Consider the following 21508-nt stretch of genomic DNA (forward strand, 5'->3'; position numbering starts at 1 on the left):
TTTGATGACATTGTGATATATATGCAACATTATCGAAAGGTATAAGTATAATATAGCCTAATCAGGGGAAACTTGACAAAACAAATTCTGAATCTGTTATTGAGAATAACATTTTGTTTGTCCGAAGGCTTTCTTTCTTACATCCTTATATTCAGCTCTATCCATAGATCTATCCTCCATTTAACAGTAAGCGAGCGCAGGGAAATTCAAGGCTTCTGATTGGCTTACCGCAGGTATCTCTCGCGCTGCACACTTTTTTTGGTCTAGAGGAGCTACTGCAACTCAAACTTTATGTACGACCGCAGATCCTTTCTCCCTCTCCATCTGCTCGCTGAGGAAGCAAATTATCTCGGTTTAGAAGGTTGAAAGTTTCACACTGTTGCACGGAACTTGTTACTTTGTAAAAGAGGAAACTTGGAAGAAGCAGCAACTTTTGTTGCAAATAATTGACACATTTTTACATTTGCAAAACAAAGGACCATGACTCAATTCAACAAGGGACCAGTGTACGGGTTGACTGCAGAATTGAGAAGCAAGGTAAGCGTGACTATTAGGACTACCATTTTACCTATCAAAATGATGCAATTAGATTTTTGTACGTTTTTATTTAGGAAACGAATTATTTGCATTCATCTGGCCCACGTGAAACTGCTTCGCATCAGTTGGTGCATTAATTTCCCTCGATACGACCTGGATCTGGTTTTCCTTTTATGGAAAATGTGTGATGGCAAATGGCCACGTACTTCAGAAGCATATGAATGATGATCAGTCAATGTGCCCTTTGTCTTGTAAATTTTGTCCTGAAAAGGATAGTCTACCAGGTTACATAGTGCAGAATACCCCGCACAACAAATTGCAAATAGGTTGTGATTTAATGTCTTCACCATAATGAATCTGCACTGAGAATATGTCTGTTTTGGAACACTACCTTGGAAACTAGTGATCAACACACATCACCAACTAAGCTGTAATAAAAATATGTCCATTCTCGGGCCCCTTTTCCCAGACCTTTCACAAATGTAACATTTAATTAGGCTACACAGTGATGCGGGATGTACAAATGTACAATATTCCTTTATGATCTTATTTGATGCTTCTGGTTCATGTCAAAGGAAAGGATGAACGCTTCATGAATGAATGGCAAGGCCAACAACTCATTGTTGCTCCACTATAGTGGGTGGAGCCTGTATAGGGGCCCCTATACTGCTGAGTGAAGTCTACAGTACTAGACAACATCCTCGACAATGCATTCTCCTCGTCTGACCCCTCTGTAGTTTATTGTACACCATCTAAAGCTGCAGCATTGCCTTCCTTGTCAGACCTTATCTCATATGAAATCAGTTTGCTACTATTGTTTTAAAGGGTTCCGTTAGATGTACCATGCAGCTCAGCTTTGAATAGATGAATGATGGGCTGGGCCCCCTGCCAAGTCCTCCATGTTTTCTTGGCTTGGCTTCTGCTTAGGGCTGGGTGATATGACCTAAAAATTATATAAACATTTTTTTTTCTCAAACTTATGGGCTATTCACAATATGCTCTTATCCAGAGCCACTTACAGTAGTGAATGCATACATTTTCATACTGGTCCCCTGTGGGAAACTAACCCACAACCCTGGCATTGCAAGCGCCGTGCTCTACCAACTGAGCCGCAGGGGATACACTGCATTTCAAACAGTCATCAATAATCAAATGAATTCAGGGCTTATGAAGTTATACCTAAGAAAAATATGTTTTATTTATTTAACTAGGCAAGTCAGTTAAGAACAAATTCTTATGACGGCCTAGGAACAGTGGGTTAACTGCCTTGTTCAGGGGCAGAACGACAGATTTTTACCTTACCTTATCAGCGCAGGGATTCAATCCACCAACCTTTCGGTTACTGGCCCAACGCTCTAACCACTAGGATAAAATAGTCAAAATAGTTTAACCTGCTTTTTTTGCGATAATCACTTATCTTGTTTTCAAGTCCGTCTATGAAAATGCCCTTTTTTGTTACAAATTTAACAGTTACCATGCATAATGTACATTCACTAATAATGACTAACTTCTTGTAGCATGCATTAAGCTATAGAAAATTAACTCAGGTCTCATAAACAATCTCTCAAGCATAAGCCCACATGCTAGTGAGTAACCAGCTAAACTTTATATTTCAAGTCTAGCCAACTTGGATCTATTTGCTAGATAACAAGGTTGAACAGTTGAATTGCTATGAACACACCCTTCTGTCTGTCTCCAACTGTTTGAAAAGCATGTTAGTCTGTCCACTTTGTTCACATGTTGAAATCAAGTGCCCTACCTTATTTCTCAGAATGAGAACAAGTTGCCGATTCTTTAGCGTTTTATGTTTATTGTACATTTATAAAACACAGACTAGACAGCTAGTATAAAAGTCTTTGGCAAAAATGCTGCTAGCGGTAGGCCATACTAGCTACTGGAATGCCGTGTGCGACAAACTGAGCATTCATTTTCCAGAATCAAGGTTCATAGATACTCTCGTTTGAGTAGTGTCTGCTCTGCGCGCAATTTGAGTAGTTGATACATAGAAAGGGTATCGTTAAATAGGTTAACTTCTCCACTATTACGGCAAAATAATGTCTCAATGTGTTTTGGTGTCCATATGAACGATTCTGTTGGACCAAATGCGAATAGCGAGATGAAACCGCTTGTCATAGAGGAAGAAGTGATCTCCCATCTTTGTTGGTGTGAATGGCAGGATTACGCACACAGGAAGAGGTGAAGTGAGAGGTTTCACTCTCGCTAAAATCTGTCCCAAATAAGCCCAATGCGTTTCTATGGGCTTATTTTGGATCTAAGCTTGTCGTCTACCTTTCTGCCTTTGGGACAACGACTCCCGCTGTTAGAGCGGAGATATGAGCATCTCGTCATTATATACAGATCTCTGGTGTAAATGAGAAGGTGCACACAGCACAAGGAGAGAAGGAGACGAGACAAAAAAGACAACATGAGAAGAAACAGACATAAACGCTCATATAAAAAATTAACTAGATTCTTGCGATGCAGGCATTTGGAACATCGCACAAAAACATAAATTCTAATTAATCGAATGAATTTGATATATCGCCCAACCCTACTTCTGTTCAATTGAGCACATTGTTCCTGGGGAGAACCCCAGATGGCCCAGAGGTCTATCAACCACACGTTCAGTCTGTCCCACACACAGTCTGTCCCATGAACTAAAGAGGTGGATCACCTCCCTTTGTCTGGGTACAAATCTACTAGAAATCATCAGTACACCAGGAGTTTTTCCTGACCACCTAACTTGACCAACTTATAGCTACCGTATATATATGGCCCATAGTTTTCCCAGGTCAAGCCACATAGTCTGGAAAAACTTTCCCCAGTCATCTTTATCTTTTTATATCGATATCCACAGCTCCTCTCCGGTGGATTCCCCTGGTACTGCTCATTCCATGCACCAGCTCCTCTCCGGTGGATTCCCCTGGTACTGCTCATTCCATGCACCAGCTCCTCTCCGGTGGATTCCCCTGGTACTGCTCATTCCATGCACCAGCTCCTGAGGTCTACGTCACCGGCCTCTAGGCGTCACTGAACTGTTTCATTACGCACACCTGGTTCCCATTCCCCCTGATTAGTAATTGTATAAATATGTGCCCTCTGTTCATCATTGTTTTGTCTGTTATTGTTCCCATGTCCGTTGGTCTTGTGAGTACCTGTGCTTTGTTGTTTTGGCTTTCGTGCTGCGTGTATTGTTATTACAGGTCTCGTCCCGTGTATTGTTATTACAGGTCTCGTCCCGTGTATTGTTATTACAGGTCTCGTCCCGTGTATTGTTTTTACTGGTCTCATCCGTGTATTCAGTAGAGGTTTAACCTCAGTCTTTTGTTTGGGTTACATCCCTGTGTTTTTGTGTTTGTTTTGGACTTCGTCCCTGTGCCTTTTCATGGCATGTTGTATTTTTGGGTGGAGTATTAAAACCCCCTATTACGTATTCCTGCGCCTGTCTCCAATCATTTATACAACGTGACAGAATAACCAACCCTAAATGGAGACAGCGGGAATGGCCTGTCCGACGCAGCCGCAACTTCTGCAGCTGCAACTGGCCCCTCCGAATCCGCCGCAATTTCGGGCAACTGGCCTGTCCAACGCAGGCTCAACTTCTGCAGCTGCAACTGGCCTGTCCAACGCAGGCTCAACTTTGGCAGCTGCAACTGGCCTGTCCAACGCAGGCTCAACTTCGGCAGCTGCAGCTGGCCTGTCCAACGCAGGCTCAACTTCTGCAGCTGCAACTGGCCTGTCCAACGCAGGCTCAACTTCTGCAGCTGCAACTGGCCTGTCCAACGCAGGCTCAACTTCGGCAGCTGCAACTGGCCTGTCCAACGCAGGCTCAACTTCTGCAGCTGCAACTGGCCTGTCCAACGCAGGCTCAACTTCTGCAGCTGCAGCTGGCCTGTCCAACGCAGGCTCAACTTCGGCAGCTGCAACTGGCCTGTCCAACGTTGCTGCAACTGGCCCATCCGACGCCGACGCAACTTCGGCAGCGGCAACTGGCCCTGACTGACCCGCACCGCGTCCCTGTGGTTGTCCTCGAGGTTGGTGTCTTTCCACTGCTGGTGCAGCGCGTCGGGGGGGGGGGGTACTGTCACAGATTCCCCCGGTACTGCTGCTCATTCCGTGAACCAGCTCCGGAGGTCTACGTCACCGGCCTCTAGGCGTCACTGAACTGTTTCATTACGCACACCTGGTTCCTATTCCCCCTGATTAGTAATTGTATACATGTGCCCTCTCTTCACCATTGTTTTGTCTGTTATTGTTCCCATGTCCATTGGTCTTGTGAGTACCTGTGCTTTGTTGTTTTGGCTTTCGTGCTGCGTGTATTGTGTACTCGTTATTACGGGTCTCGTCCTGTGTATTGTTGTGCACTTGTTATTACAGGTGTCGTCCCGTGTATTGTTGTTGTTACAGAGGTTTAACCTCTGTCTTTTGTTTGGGTTACATCCCTGTGTTTTTGTGTTTGTTTTGGACTTCGTCCCTGTGCCTTTTCATGGCATGTTGTATTTTTGGGTGGAGTATTAAAACCCCCTATTACGTATTCCTGCACCTGTCTCCAATCATTTATACAACATGACACTTTTTGTCATTTCACTCCCTTTTAAATTGGATCTCGAAGTGTGTCATTCCATCCATGCAAAGCAGTGGCTCCATGAACTTCCATCCCTATCTGCCAGTGTGAGCGGAGACATTTTCCACGTTGTCTGCCAGAAGATACGCTTTATTAGAAGTCTGACGGAGATATGCCAGCCCTTCAGTGGTCTACTTATGGAAAATAATTATGTTTCATAGGAAGTGCCATGAATGTCTCTGAACTCTCAAGCGGAGCACAAAAACCTCATAGCCAACCTCCCTTATAACTTTTTAGTATTTCTTTCTAGTGAAGATCTACGTAATGCAGTTCAGGCAGAGCCTTTGGGACGGTTTCCCAGACCCAGATTAAGCCTACTCCTGGACTTAAGCATTCTCAAGGTAGAATCTCCATTGAAAGTGCTTTTTAGGCCAGGAATATGCTTAAATTGAGTCTGGGACACTGTCCGTAATATATAGTTAAAGCCCCAGTAGAGCTCTCCACATGGGTTCCTGGTCATGGTTCTTATGGTAACTCCTGGCAGGCTGGCACCCAGATGTGTTCCAGGAAGTAAATAGCTGATCACAGTGGGAGGCTCCCATCACTTGGACGTCAATACCACAGTGGGAGCTTTGGTGTGTGTGTCACTGGCTGGCGTCAGCATTACCTTACACAGCCTTTATTACTTTGATGGTTAAAAAGCACCACACAACATCTTCACAACTATGGCTGTGTCAAACAGCAACAACGTAGGACATTGTACTGGTATAGCAGGCTTGGATGATTGGAGTCTATTCCATTTCAGCTCAGTGGATTCAGGAAATAGATTATTGACTTACTTGAAATGGCATTGACATCGTCCTATGTTTTTGTTAGCAGCTCAACACACATCCTCTGTCAATTGGTTTTGCATGTTAAGTGAGTTCTCCATGTTGAAAGGTAATGTTTACTGTACCTTTTTAGCTTTTATTAGTGTGATACACTTTAACAGTTTGATTAATTTGGAAATTCTCATGAAATGATTGTCTGTGCTGTTTATTAATACTTAACATGCATGAGTACAATAGAGCTCTACACTACAAAGGACGTTGCTTTGTCCAGTAATTGCAACAAAGATGAAAGTGAATTAGCCTGCTTTGTAAATTACCCTCTCCCTGGCTTTCAGCCATATCGCAAGTTGTGGCTTCCTGCATTGTGTTATCTGATACCGTCCAAAACGTTTCAACTTTGCCAATACCTGGAATTATGAATCTGATACAGGGCTGAAATTGTTGCGGTTATACCTTTCTCTTTAGTGCTACAGTAGAGCCGGGCGATATGGACTAAAATCCATATCGCAATAAATTGCCTGAATTGATGCTTACACAATAATTAGAACAACAAGTTTATAACATTAATGTGCACATTTTTTATTATCCTTTTAATACTACTAGTTTGATGGTTGTAGCCAACAATTGTCCCATTAACAATCACCCGTATTAGCAATCTTATTTGATTTCAAACTTCACATATCTCTAGTATAGGCTACTTATCGTACTGAACAATATCAGCCAAAAGCCTACGATATGTATGGTCACTTCACAGTGAGGACTTGAATAAAGTGGTGCTGTGATGGCCTGACATCTGCACTGGCTCAAGGACAGGACGCTTAAACCTTCAGTCCTCTAGCAATTATGAAAACCAGGCTGGAAGTTTTGACACATGGACATGTGCCTTGCTCAAGGGCACGTCGACATATTTTTCACCTTGTCGACTCGGGATTCAAACCAGCAACCTTTCGGTTAATGGGCCAACACTTTTAATCTCTAGGCTACCTGCCACCCTACCTATACCCCCTCTGTAACCTACACCCCTACTAAGAGATGCAGTACAGAGTTACAGTACATACAGAAGAAGTGGGCTATACCGCTACAAACGTATCCACATCATGAATAACCGAACGAGGAAACAAATAGAAAGAAGTGAAGGCCGTAGAAAAGAGAAGGGTAATCAAGAATGTGCTTTCTTTTATGTGAACATTCAACATTCCACACATACTGGTTAATCTCACTACGAAGACGCAACTTGCGTCATTTTCAATAAGGATGAATTCAAGCCACCTTCCCTACACCTTTTCGCACTTCAAATGACTTTGGCCAAGCTCCTCTCATCACACCGTCCTTGTATCGTATCTGCAGCATTATGTGTCTGCAGCTACTTTTCTCTCCTGCTCACAACAGATAAGGCTGCAGTGAACATCATGTGCACGGTGCACGCCTCATACATAGGACTTAAAATATATCCCCTGAAAACAGTATATAAGTGTAACAGTATAACTTTAAACCGTCCCCTCGCCCCGACACGGGCGCGAACCAGGGACCCTCTGCACACGTCAACAACTGACACCCACGAAACGTCGTTACCCATCACTCCACAAAAGCCGCGGCCCTTGCAGAGCAAGGTGCAACACTACATCTAGGTTTCAGAGCAAGTGACGTAACTGATTGAAACGCTAGTAGCGCGTACCCGCTAACTAGCTAGCCATTTCACATCCGTTACATAAGGGTAGCCCATGTCCAGCCACACAGAACAAAGACTTGTTTTGTGGTGTTGGCTTGGCAGTTGTTAGTTGTTTGAGAGAGGACTGAAGAGATTATGCTCAAGTGTATCAGTCGGGAAATATTTGCATGTAACTGCCAGGAAAGACCTGACACTTGTTCTGTTTTGCATAATTGAATGTAAATGCAAAAGATTCAAGTATTCATATATTTAATCAAACTGGGGGCTATGTGTGTGCACGTGTGTGCCTTCCCTTTTTAATGAACTCTACCACCACAACACGCATGGCTGTTGGGAGGGAATGTCATGTTTTTGTTGACGCTCCTCTAAAGTGCTGACGTGGCCATCCTCCCTCCGTTGAGGAGGTCCCAGAGTGGCCCTTTAAACCCCACGCTGACACCTCAAGGAGAACAGGAAGGAGTCTTCCTTGAGTGCTGTTAAATAAACACGGGCTATAATTGCCCTTCAAGAAAAACACAGGATGGAGCAGCAGCACTTTCTGTTTGTGACATATTGGTAGCCTTTTTTTCTCCTTTCTGGTTATTTTTAGGTAAGGAGGATGTGTCCTAAGGATAACAGTGACATTTTGAGTCATGGCTCACTTTTGAGGATGGATAGATTTGAATTGGAAAAGGAAAAACGTTATTGTTTACACAATGTGGAAAATGGCCGCCTTCCAGCTTTACTTGAGACTATGTTAACACGTTCTTACTGTATGTCAACAAACTAGTGCTGAACAACTAGTGCTTTTTAAAGTCGGTTCGATCATGAAAAAAATATTACAATTTTCGATTTTGGTTTAGATTATTTGGGTTGAGTGCTGTAACAACACAGAATAAAACAATTCATACGTCCCATAATGGTAGTGACTGCTCATTACTGCTTATCACTTATTAACCATTTATTCACGTTACTTTAATACAATATTTCAGTAACGGTGTATATTACATTTGTTTTATTTGATGACTTTATTATTTCATGCCAAGTCATCATCTCTATAGAGCTGCTGTCTGACAAAATCACTACTTTGTAGTTCTTCAAAGTAAGTAAGGCATACTTTTATGACTGCTGAATAAATACCAACTATCAATCACTTGGATCGTGTATTTCCAGGTAGAGATACCTTGCGAAGCAAAAGCTGCTCTCTATATCCCCTTACGATCGCGCATTCTTCTCTCTTCTGTAGCAGGCGTAATAAATACAGACCGGACAGGTAGATGCACAATGGATTATGTTCATTGAAGTTAATTACCATGTTTTATGCACAAAATTATATATGCAGAAAAATGGCCTGTTGGAAACTACAACTCTCTACTACATGGCACAGTTCAGGTTGGATCTGATTTATTTCTAGAGAAACTTTGCAATGTGCGCATTGAGCTCACAGAAAAAAAATGAAATTCAAATAATTGAACCGAGTTGGTCAATTAGGTGTTTAAAAACGGAAAAATGGGTGAATCTCTCAGCACTACAACAAACAACAATATGACAATGGGCCTAGGGCGACATAAACAGACATGGTGAATTGTTTCTACCTCACCTCACGCTCATCATCCTTGCATCATTCCACTCCATTGAACATTTTCCAGAGCCACGGAAGGTTAATGATTTATTAACGCCTCACCAGCTGTCTCTTGTCAAGGCTCCATTCAATGCTATTTCCTCTTCCCAATAAATGGATAACCAATATTTGGACAGATTGTGGGTTTTGTGGTAACAAACAGTAAGAGGTTTTTGTAGGACAAAGCCTGTGATTTTTGCAACATGCAGTACAGTAAAGTCGTATCCATAAGGAGCGGCCCGTTTACAATACGGCACTCTCATTCTTTTTTCAGTCCAGATGTTCTCTCCATTCCCCAGACCCATCAGGAAATGCTTCCAGTTGCGTGGGCAGGAGTGGTAGTATAAGACAAGGGGGTTTCTTTCTCTGCATGCCTGAGAAAAGAGAAAGATGAATCAATTTCTGCTTTACTCCCCCTCTTTCCTCTCTGAATGCCTAGCTAGCTCTGCTCTATCAAGTCCCAAGAACACTGGAGCTATTGTTGTGCTGTAGAGGAGAGATTGCTAGACCCGAACAGGAATTGTTCACACTCCCCTCTGTCAGCCATCCACGGGAAGTTTTAAAGGCCCAGGCAGTCAAAAACGTGATTTCCCTGTGCTTTGTATATATTTCCACACTGAGATTGGAATAATACTGTGAACTTGTGAAAATTATGATAATGGACTTTTTAGTGTAAGAGCTGGTTGAAAAGACTGCCTGAAATTTCAGGTTGTTTTGGTGGGATATTCTGGAACGTTGTTTGGTTCTTTGCGTGTAAAAAAGAAAAAAGAGATACACATCAAATCGTGTTATTTGACGTGTCAAATAAGCTTGTTGACCAATCAGGACCTGAATATGACTGCACGTCACATAATAATTTAACGCGTTCATTACTTTTTTACGTAGTTGTTACACATTGATTACACTATCACTCGTATTTCATGTCACAACGATTCATCGATACGTATGCTATGATGCTGGTAAAGTTGTCTCGCGCACCTACAGTGCTGGTTATTAAAAAAGCTAGCTAGCTGATGGATGCAAACAATGTTCATCCACAAAAACATAGCAAAACAACATAATCTGTTTCAGTAGCTATAGTTAGCTAGCTAACTATATATCTAGGTGTCATCATCAAAAATAACCCTAATTAATGAAACTGTTGTTATTTGATTAATGGAGGTCGGACCATCTATGTGAAGCTAGCCACAATAAGGCTTAGCCACAATAGTGGACTTTGCGGTTAGCCTTCAAATTAAAAGTATGTCATTGACAGTGATGCAAATGAATACAAAAAGTATAATTATGCTATAATTGAATAGATCATAATAAACAAGGTTATATAAAATCAACAAAAGACAAACAAATCTGTTGAGATCACACTGGATGTATTAGACTTTAGAATTGCATTGGGGGCATACTTATTTCAATGTAGAGCCTTACGTATGGATTGTGGATCAATGACATGGGATATCAGTCTATTCAGTGACACCCAGAGAACATTAGCGTTGTAGCTCTTATTGCGGGACTATGAAACAACTGAATTGAGCCACATTTATTGTCAACCTACTATGTGTATTGAGTGTTATTCCAGAGGAAAAACAATACTGCATGGATGTTTTGGAGTCTGATAACTCTGAGGAGGATGTTGGGAAAAAATATCTTGGGTATTGAGTAGACTGATACTCCATTTCGTTGATCCCCACAAGCATATACAGTTGGCATTGCTGTTATGATTTCAGTTGCACTTGATGTCCTTTGTTTTAAATGTATTATTTAAAATAAAATAAAAATGTGTATTGTTGTTTGCTGTTTTCTTCTGTCTTTTCCTTTTTTCTCTTTAGTTCATTCTCTTGGTTGTTGGTGCATTGGGGGGTTCTTGGGGGTGGGGAATGGAATTCATTGTATTTTTTTTTTTTTCTGGGGAGGGGGGACTGTGGGAGGGGTCTCGAATGGTTGATGGACAGCTATTGGGGAACTGTGGGGGGATCTTGGATGGTTCGGGTTTCACAAGATTGTGATCATGAAAAAGGAAACTATGACATATATTTTATATCATTATCATGCACACGCACCCTCACACATAAGGATGGCTCTGCTGCGGAAAGACTGATACATGTTTGATAGTGATGCTGTATTGTTTGTCCTTCATGTTCTAATACTTTATTGTTACCCCTTCCTTGTGTTTTTTCTTAATATTTTTATTTTATTTTCTTAAAAATATCTTGGGTATTGAGTAAAGTGGTACTCCATTTCGTTGATCCCCAGTCCTTAGGTAAAGCTGTACAGTGCAATATGAATACCAATACACACAATAGTGTAGTGATTTTCGTCGTCGGATGAAGAGTAGTCGGACCAATGCGCAGCGTGGTAAGTGTTCATGTTATATTTATTAAAACAGAACACTAAACAAAATAACAAAGAGAAAGAACGAAAACGAAACAGTCCTGTAAGGTGCAGCAACACAAAACAGAAAACAACTACCCACAAAACCAACATGTAAAAATGTCAACCTAAATAGGCTCCCCAATCAGAGACAACGAGAAACAGCTGTCTCTGATTGGGAACCAATTCAGGCCACCATAAACCTACAATCCCCTAGACCATACCAAATTCCCATAGATAGACAAAACCCCTAGACAAATACAAAAACTAAACAAACCACCCTTGTCACACCCTGACCTCACCAAAAAATAAAGAAAACAAAATTTAACTAAAGTCAGGGCGTGACAAATAGGCTGACTGGGGAGGTGATTTCACACAGTCACAATCCCGCGATAAGAGCTACAGTCCCACGATAAAGCTAAACTCTTCACAGTTGTGTTCTGTGGGTGTCACTGAGTAGACTGATACCCCATTTCATTGCTTCACATTCCAACCTTGTTTAACATTATCTAGTCTAAATATGGCATGATTCCACCAATTGTAACCATCTGCATCACTTTCAAATAGGTACCAGATGAAGCTAGCTGGCTGTTTAGAACGTTAGCTTTGGGCAACGGGGTTACGTAGTTGGCTAGCTATTTATTTTCATGAACTGAAGTTACATTTCAATAGGCGAACAACACGTGGCTACCTAGCTAATACTTACTCACAAGGATTCCTAAATCATTGCTAAGAACAGTGAAAATGACTGCAGTTTCTACTGGTCATTGTTTTCAGGCTGGTTGTATTGGTGCTAGATAGGTCCCAAGCTAAAGCTAGCTAGCTACCCCAGAAGTAGTGGTCAAACAAATAATGACTTATTAACAATGCGGTATTGTAAACACATCGTTCGTGGCCGGTGTGTGCTTGTTTGCAGACTTTTTTGCACGGCTTTGACAGTGCTACTGATAGTAGTGGTGGCGCTTGGCTTGCACATGCAAATTCAGCACACACAACATTCTATAATAGAATTGTGTTATTTGACATGTAAAATTAAAAGCTTATTTAATGTGTCAAGTGTATCTTTTTTGACAGGCAAAGACCCAAACGGCGTACCATAGGATAGATTTTTGACCATCCACAGTGACATCACCATGCGTAAATTAGTTAGACCAATAAGTAACAGTTCCAAGCCTTTCTGCATATAATGGCACATTTTCTGTTTTCCCTTCCCCACTTAAACCTCTCCCAGACAGTTCTAGCAAAGCTCTTGCTTAAGAAATTGCACTTTGTTAAGAAGCTGTTTTTGTACTTTTTTTGGCCATTTTAAGTGAAAACAGTCACAGTAAGGTACTTAATTGTTACCCAGAAATTATTTGATATTGAGAGAAAAATGGCTGCATTGGGCATTTTTTTAAAGGACTCCCTGTGTGGGACTTGAGTCTCATAGCAACGGCTAGCATAGCGTAGCTTGTTTGGCACGACACAAGGTTGCGAGGGGCACTTTTTCCTTTATCTACCTTTCACATTGAACTCTGACCCTTCCAGCTTGGTATCGAAGTCGGATTAATTATTTCAGGGACATCACATCAACTTTCCCCTCCTTTTTTTATTTGTATTTTTAATCCCCTTTTCGTGGTATGCAATCGCTAGTAATTAATATCTTGTCTCATCGCTACAACTCCGTACGGGCTCGGGAGAAACGAAGGTCGAAAGCCACGCGTCCTCCGAAGCACAACCCAACCAAGCCGCACTGCTTCTTAACACAGCGCGCCTCCAACCCGGAAGCCAGCCGCACCAATGTGTCGGAGGAAACACTGTGCACCTGGCCCCCTTGGTTAGCGCGCACTGCGCCCGGCCCGCCACAGGAGTGCGATGAGACAAGGATATCCCTACCGGCCAAACCCTCCCTAACCCAGACGACGCTAGGCCAATTGTGCGTCGCCCCACGGACATCCCGGTCGCGGCCGGCTGCGACAGAGCCTGGGCGCAAACCCAGAGACTCTGGTGGCGCAGCTAGCACTGCGATGCAGTACCCTAGACCACTGCGCCACCCGGGAGGCCCAACTTTCCCCTCCTTTTAATCACATTAAAGACTCTTTGCCCTTTTTGAGGACTGCTGGTCTTTGTAGGAACGGCGGTCATCTTTCTTACACACAGCCTTTGAGCAATACTGAAATAATTGTTTTCCCTTTTCATCTTGATGACAGATTTCAGATTTGACTCTGTCAAGACTCTCATGTTGGCGGGTGATGAACTATTAGGCACAAAAGTCTGGTTTGTTATGTGTGTGAAGGGTGATGAACTGTTAGAAACAGTTAAAGTGGGAGTTGTTATGTGTGAGGTTGATGGGATTTCAGCCCTCTGTCTTTCTGAGAGAACTGAAAACTTCTTTCAGCTGAGGTTAGACTCTGAATGTGGAGGATTAGGCCTATCACAGATGGCTCTGAACCTTTGGAAAACCTCTACTTGTTTGCTTATTTTCACCATAGGCAGCAAGAGGTGCTGGTTTTGTGTGTGTGTGTGTCACTCAAGTGCAGCGTGTGTTTAATAAATTGCAGATGAGGGATCTCTTGGATCTACCTCGGCTACTCCCAGCTAAACACACACTGCTCACATTCTCAAACACACACACACACACACACACACACACACACACACACACACACACACACACACACACACACACACACACACACACACACACACACACACACACACACACACACACAAGCACACAGACACAGACCTTGAAGAGGGTCTGTTTTGACATTGTGGTAGCTTGACTCAGACAATGAAAACAGACCAGTGGTATTGCCAATGGCTTTTTGTTTTTTAGCTTGATTTAAACTTGGAGGTTTTGTTACTTTGAGATATCTTTGTATGGTTCAGGTTCGATACCTAACCTTTTATTCCATACATTTTAATGGAAGTCAATAGCCCATGGCTCACAATCTCTGTTTGTGAAATATTTAGTGAAATAATAATTAATCTAAAAAAAGTATCTATTTATATATTTCCACACTGAGGTTGTATTGGGAAATTGTGAACATTTGCATTTTTGTTACACAGCCATCAATAGGGTTTGCATTTTCCTGTCCAAAGACCTTGTAAGAGTCAGATTTTCTCCTTGATATCCAGGTACACTGTATGTAGTGTCTGAACCCCTCTGGTTTCCCCATGAGGCAGTCAGATCTGTGCTTGCGTGCCAGACTGAGGATGCACTACAGTAATTCGAGCTGCGAGGAAGAAACCTGGTCGATCGCTATTCCACATTCCTTCTGTATGGGGAAACTACTGACTCCAGGGTTGTTACTGTACCATAACTTGCTTGGGCTGCTCCTGTGGCGCAGCGAGGGAAAACAATACCTCCTTAGTCGATAATTAGCCCTAGAGCCGTATGTATCAAGCCTCTCAGTGCTGTTCTAGGATCAGTTTAGCCTTTTAGATCATAATGAATAAGATTACATGGACTCTGAGGTGCACATGCGGCCCCTGAGTGCTTTCTCTTCATTAATTAGCGAAAGCAGCAAGATGGTGCCGTCAGAGCAGCTCTGCTTCTAGCTCCTAAGCAACTTTGGAGTATTTTGTTTTTTTGTGTGTTGTTACTGACATTATTAGCCCAGAACGTTTTTTGTGTTATTATATACATCCGGAAATAACTTTTGGATATCAGAGCGGCGGTAACGACCAGGAATACGACTTTCCCGAATTCAACCCTTTGTTCGTACCCCCAAGGGCACTTGAAATTATCCCAGAGGCTGCTCCAAGTCGCCGCGGATGGAGAAGAGGTATCCAGAGTGGACTTCTAGTCTGACTCAGGAGGCGTGCACACCATCTATCGCTTCCAAGTATATTACTCGTTTAATGTATCTGGACAATAACGTAGATGAGCTCAGGGTGAGGATCTCCTTCCAGAGAGATGTCAGGGACTGTAACATACTCTGTTTCACGGAATCATGGCTCTCTCGGGATATACTCTCCCATCCATACAGCCAGCTGGGTTCTCAGTTCATTGCACAGACCGGAATAAAAAACTCTCCGGGAAGAAGAAAGGCGGAGTGTATAGTTCATGATTAACTACTCATGCTGTGATTGTGATAACATACCGAACCTTTTGTTCACCTTACCTAAAATATATCACAATCAAATGCCGACCGTATTACCTCCCAAGAGAATTCTCTTCGGTTATAGTCACAGCTGTGGAATTTCCCCCTCAAGCTGATACCACAACGGCCCTCAAGGAACTACACTGGACTTTATGAAAACTGGAAACCACATATCCCGAGGCTGCATTTATTGTAGCTGGGAATTTTAACAAAGCAAATTTGAGGAAAACGCTGCCGAAGTTCTATCAACTCCTTAATTAACTGTAGTACTCGCTTAGGAAAAACACTAGATCACTGCCACTCGCCTTTTCAAGGTGCCTACAAGGCCCTCAGATCGCGACTCCATTTTGGTCCTCCCTCCCTATAGGCAGAAACTCAAACAGGAAGTACCCGTGCTAAGGTCTATTCAATGCTGGTCTGACCAATCGGAATCCATGCTTCAAGATTGTTTTGATCACGCAGACTGGGATATGTTCCGGGTAGCCTCTGAGAATAACATTGACTCTTACAAGGACACAGTGACGGGATGTTGTTCCCACAGGGACTGTTAAAACCTACCCAAACCAGAAACCGTGGAAGGCATTCGCGCAAAACTGAAAGTGCGAACCACCGCTTTTAACCATGACTAGGTGACTGGAAATATGGTTGAATACAAATAGTGTAGTTATTCCCACCGTAAGGCAATCAAACAGGCAAAACGTCAGTACAGAGACAAAGTGGAGTCGCAATTCAACGGCTCAGACACGAAACGTACCGTACCAGTCAAAAGTTTGGACACACCTAATAGTGAAGACATCAAAAATATAAAATAAAACATGGAATCATGTAGTAACCAAAGAAGTGTTCAACAAATAAAAATATATTTGAGACTCTTAAAAGTAACCACCCTTTGCCTTGATGACAGCTTTGCACACTCTTGGAATACTCTCAACCAGCTTCATGAGGTAGTCACCTGGAATGCATTTCAATTAACTTCTTTAGGGTGAGATCCCGTTAACGGGATCGATATGACAACAGGCAGTGAAAGTGCAGAGCGCCAAATTCAAAAAGCAGAAATCTCATAATTAAAATTCCTCAAACATACAAGTATTTTACACCATTTTAAAGATACACTTGTTGTTAATCCCACCACAGTTTCCGATTTCAAAAAGGCTTTACGACAAAAGCACACCATCTGATTATGTTAGGTCAGTACCTAGTCACAGAAAAACACAGCCATTTTTCCAGCCAAAGAGAGGAGTCACAAAAAGCAGAAATAGAGATAAAATTAATCACTAACCTTTGATGATCTTCATCAGATGACACTTATAGGACTTCATGTTACACAATACATGTATGTTTTGTTCGATAAAGTTCATATTTATATCCAAAAATCTCAGTTTACATTGGTGCGTTACGTTCAGTAATGTTTTGCTTCCAAAACATCCGGTTATTTTGCAGAGAGCCACGTCAATTTACAGAAATACTCATAATAAACACTGATAAAAGATACAAGTGTTATGCATGGAACTTTAGATAAACTTCTCCTTAATGCAACCGCTGTGTCAGATTTCAAAAAAGCTTTACCGAAAAAGCACACCATGCTATAATCTGAGTACAGCGCTCAGAGACCAAAACAAGCCATAAAGATACCCGCCATGTTGTGGAGTCAACAGAAGTCAGAAATAGCATTGTAAATATTCACTTACCTTTGATGATCTTCATCAGAATGCACTCCCAGGAATCCCAGTTCCACAATAAATGTTTGTTTTGTTCGATAATGTCCATAATTTATGTTCAAATACCTCCTTTTTGTTTGCGCGTTTAGCCCAGTAATCAAAATTCATGAGGCGCGATCACTAGGTGCAGACGAAAAGTCAAAAAGTTCCATTACAGTCCGTAGAAACATGTCAAACGATGTATAGAATCAATCTTTAGGATGTTTTTAACATAAATCTTCAATAATGTTCCAGCCGGAGAATTCCTTTGTCTGTAGAATTGCAATGGAACGCAAGCTAACTATCACGTGAACGCGCGTGGTCAGCTCATGCCTCTCTGGCAGACCTCTGACTCAATCCCCTCTCATTCGCCCCCACTTCACAGTAGAAGCCTCAAACAAGGTTCTAAAGACTGTTGACATCTATTGGAAGCTTTAGGAAGTGCAATATGACCCACCCCATAGACACTGTGTATTCGATAGGCCATGAGTTGAAAAACTATCAACCTCAGATTTCCCACTTCCTGGTTGGATTCTTTCTCAGGTTTTTGCCTGCCATATGAGTTCTGTTATACTCACAGACGTCATTCAAACAGTTGTAGAACCTTCAGAGTGTTGTCTATCCAAATCTACTAATTATTTGCATATTCTAGCTTTTATGGCTGAGTAGCAGGCAGTTTAATTTGGACACGCTTTTCATCCAAAATGCCCAATGCTGCCCCCTACCCTAGTGAAGTTAACACAGTGGCCAATATGGGCCAGAGGTATACAGAATGGTGTCATCTGCATAGAGGTGGATCAGAGAATCACCAGCAGCAAGAGCGACATCATTGATGTATACAGAGAAGAGAGTCTGCCCGAGAATTGAACCCTCTGGCACACCCATAGAGACTGCCAGAGGTCCGGACAACAGGCCCTCCGATTTGACACACTGAACTCTGTCTGAGAAGTAGTTGGTGAACCAGGCGAGGCAATCATCTGAGAAACCAAGGCTGTTGAGTATGCCAATAAGAATGTTGTGATTGACAGAGTCGAAAGCCTTAGCCAGCTCGATGAATACGGCTGCACAGTAATGTTTCTTATCGATGGCGGTTATGATATTGTTTAGTAGCTTGAGCGTGGCTGAGGTGCACCCATGACCAGCTCTGAAACCAGATTGCATAGCGGAGAAGGTACGGTGGGATTCGAAATGGTCGGTGATCTGTTTGTTAACTTGGCATTCGAAGACCTTAGAAAGGCAGAGTAGAATAGATATAGGTCTGTAGCAGTTTGGGTCTAGAGTGTCTCACCCTTTGAAGATGGGGATGACCGCGGCAGCTTTCCAATCTATGGGAATCTCAGACAATACAACAGAGAGGTTGAACAGGCTAGTAGTAGGGGTTGCAACAATTTCGGCAGATAATTTTAGAAAGAGAGGGTCCAGATCGTCTAGCCCGGCTGATTTGTAGGGGGGCAGATTTTGCAGGTCTTTCAGTACATCGGCTATCTGGATTTGGGTGAAGCAGAAGTTGTGGAGGCTTGGGTGAGTTGCTGTGGGGGGTGGAGGGCTGTTGATCAGGGTAGGGGTAGCCAGGTGGAAAGCATGGCCAGCCGTAGAAGAATGCTTATTGACATTTTCAATTATAGTGGATTTATCGGTGGTGACAGTGTATCCTAGCCTCAGCGCAGTGGGCAGCTGGGAGGAGGTGCTCTTATTCGCCATGGATTTTACAGTGTCCCAGAACTTTGAGTTCTGGATGCAAATTTCAGCTAGCCCTGGCTTTCTTAACTGACTGTGTATATTGGTTCCTAACTTCCCTGAAAAGTTGCATATCGTGGGGGCTGTTCGATGCTAATGTAGAACGCCACAGGATGTTTTTGTGCTGGTCAAGGGCAGTCAGGTCTGGAGAGAACCACGGTCTAGATCTGTTCCTGGTTCAAAATGTTTTGAATGGGGCATGCTTATTTAAGATGGTGAGGAAGGCACTTTTAAAGAGTAACCAGGCATCCTCTACTGACGGATGAGGTCAATATCCTTCCAGGATACCCAGGCCAGGTCGATTAGAAAGGCCTGGACGCTGAAGTGTTTTAGGGAGCGTTTGAAAGTGATGTGGGGTGGTTGTTTGACCGCAGACCCATTACGGATGCAGGCAATGAGGCAGTTAAATAGATAGATAGATCCACAGACGATGCAGTTGCCATCGCACTTCACCCTGCCCTATCCCATCTGGACAAGAGGAATACCTACGTCAGAATGCAGTTCATTGACTATAGCTCAGCCTTCAACATCATTGTACCCTCTAAGCTCATCATTAAGCTCAGGGCCCTGGGTCTGAAACCCGCCCTGTGCAACTGCTCCTGGACTTCCTGACGGTCCACCCCAGGTGGTGACGGTAGGAAATAACACCTCTACTTCGCTGATCCTCAACACAGAGGCCCCACAAGGGTGCATGCTCAGCCCCCTCCTGTACTGCCCGTTCACCCATGAGTGCGTGGCCACTCATGCCTCCAACTCAATCATCAAATTGGCAGACGACACAACAGTAGTAGGCCTGATTGCCAATCAATCAATCAATCAATTTTATTTTATATAGCCCTTCGTACATCAGATAATATCTCGAAGTGCTGTACAGAAACCCAGCCTAAAACCCCAAACAGCTAGAATGCAGGTGTAGAAGCACGGTGGCTAGGAAAAACTCCCTAGAAAGGCCAAAACCTAGGAAGAAACCTAGAGAGGAACCAGGCTATGAGGGGTGGCCAGTCCTCTTCTGGCTGTGCCGGGTGGAGATTATAACAGAACTATGCCAAGATCTTCAAAAATGTTCATAAGTGACAAGCATGGTCAAATAATAATCATGAATAATTTTCAGTTGGCTTTTCATAGCTGACATTAAGAGTTGAAAAACAACAGGTCTGGGACAGGTGGCGGTTCCATAACCGCAGGCAGAACAGCTGAAACTGGAATAGCAGCAAGGCCAGGCGGACTGGGGACAGCAAGGAGTCACCACGGGCGGCAGTCCCGACGCATGGTCCTAGGGCCCAGGTCCTCCGAGAGAAAGAAAGAGAGAAGGAGAAAATTAGAGAGAGCCAAGATTTTCAAAATGTTCATAAATGACAAGCATGGTCAAATAATAATCAGGAATAAATCTCAGTTGGCTTTTCATAGCCGATCATTAAGAGTTGAAAACAGCAGGTCTGGGACAGGTAGGGGTTCCATAACCGCAGGCAGAAGAGTTGAAACTGGAATAGCAGCAAGGCCAGGCGGACTGAGGGCAGCAAGGAGTCACCACGGCCGGTAGTCCCGACGTATGGTCCTAGGGCTCAGGTCCTCCGAGAGAAAGAAAGAGAGAAGGAGAAAATTAGAGAGAGCCAAGATTTTCAAAATGTTCATAAATGACAAGCATGGTCAAATAATAATCAGGAATAAATCTCAGTTGGCTTTTCATAGCCGATGATTAAGAGTTGAAAACAGCAGGTCTGGGACAGGTGGGGGTTTCGTAACCGCAGGCAGAAACAGTTGAAACTGGAATAGCAGCAAGGCCGGGCGGACTGGGGACAGCAAGGTGTCAGCATGCCCGGTAGTCCTGACGTATGGTCCTAGGGCTCAGGTTCTCAGAGAGAAAGAGAGAACGAGAGAATTAGAGAGAGCATACTTAAATTCACACAGGACACTGGATAAGACAGGAGAAGTACTCCAGGTATAACCAACTGACCCTAGCCCCCCGACACATAAACTACTGCAGCATAAATACTGGAGGCTGAGACAGGAGCGGTCAGGAGACACTGTGGCCCCATCCGAAGAAACCCCCGGACAGGGCCAAACAGGAAGGATATAACCCCACCCACTCTGCCAAAGCACAGCCCCCACACCACTAGAGGGATATCCTCAACCACCAACTTACAATCCTGAGACAAGGCCGAGTATAGCCCACAAAGGTCTCCACCACAGCACAACCAAGGGGGGGCGCCAACCCAGACAGGAAGTTCACGTCAGTAACTCAACCCACTCAAGTGACGCACCCCTCCTAGGGACGGCATGAAAGAGCACCAGCAAGCCAGTGACTCAGCCCCAGTAACAGGGTTAGAGGCAGAGAATCCCAGTGGAGAGAGGGGAACCGGCCCTGGAGAGACAGCAAGGGCGGTTCGTTGCTCCATTGCCAACAATGACGAGACAGCCTACA

The 21508-nt window shown here is 43.3% G+C and overlaps 1 protein-coding gene across 1 annotated transcript in view; it reads left to right on the forward strand.

The window, feature by feature from the left end:
* The first annotated feature begins 271 nt into the window (after nt 1-271).
* LOC129823928 (calponin-3-like) overlaps nt 272-21508 on the forward strand; it is a 33713-nt gene continuing 12476 nt past the window's right edge. The window contains exon 1 of the mRNA XM_055883054.1: nt 272-537. Coding sequence (XP_055739029.1) covers nt 481-537 — 57 coding nt within the window. The 5' untranslated portion in view covers nt 272-480. The remainder of the gene's footprint in view (nt 538-21508) is intronic.

The sequence above is a fragment of the Salvelinus fontinalis genome, chromosome 26, assembly GCF_029448725.1.
Source record: "Salvelinus fontinalis isolate EN_2023a chromosome 26, ASM2944872v1, whole genome shotgun sequence".
NCBI lineage: Eukaryota > Metazoa > Chordata > Actinopteri > Salmoniformes > Salmonidae > Salvelinus > Salvelinus fontinalis.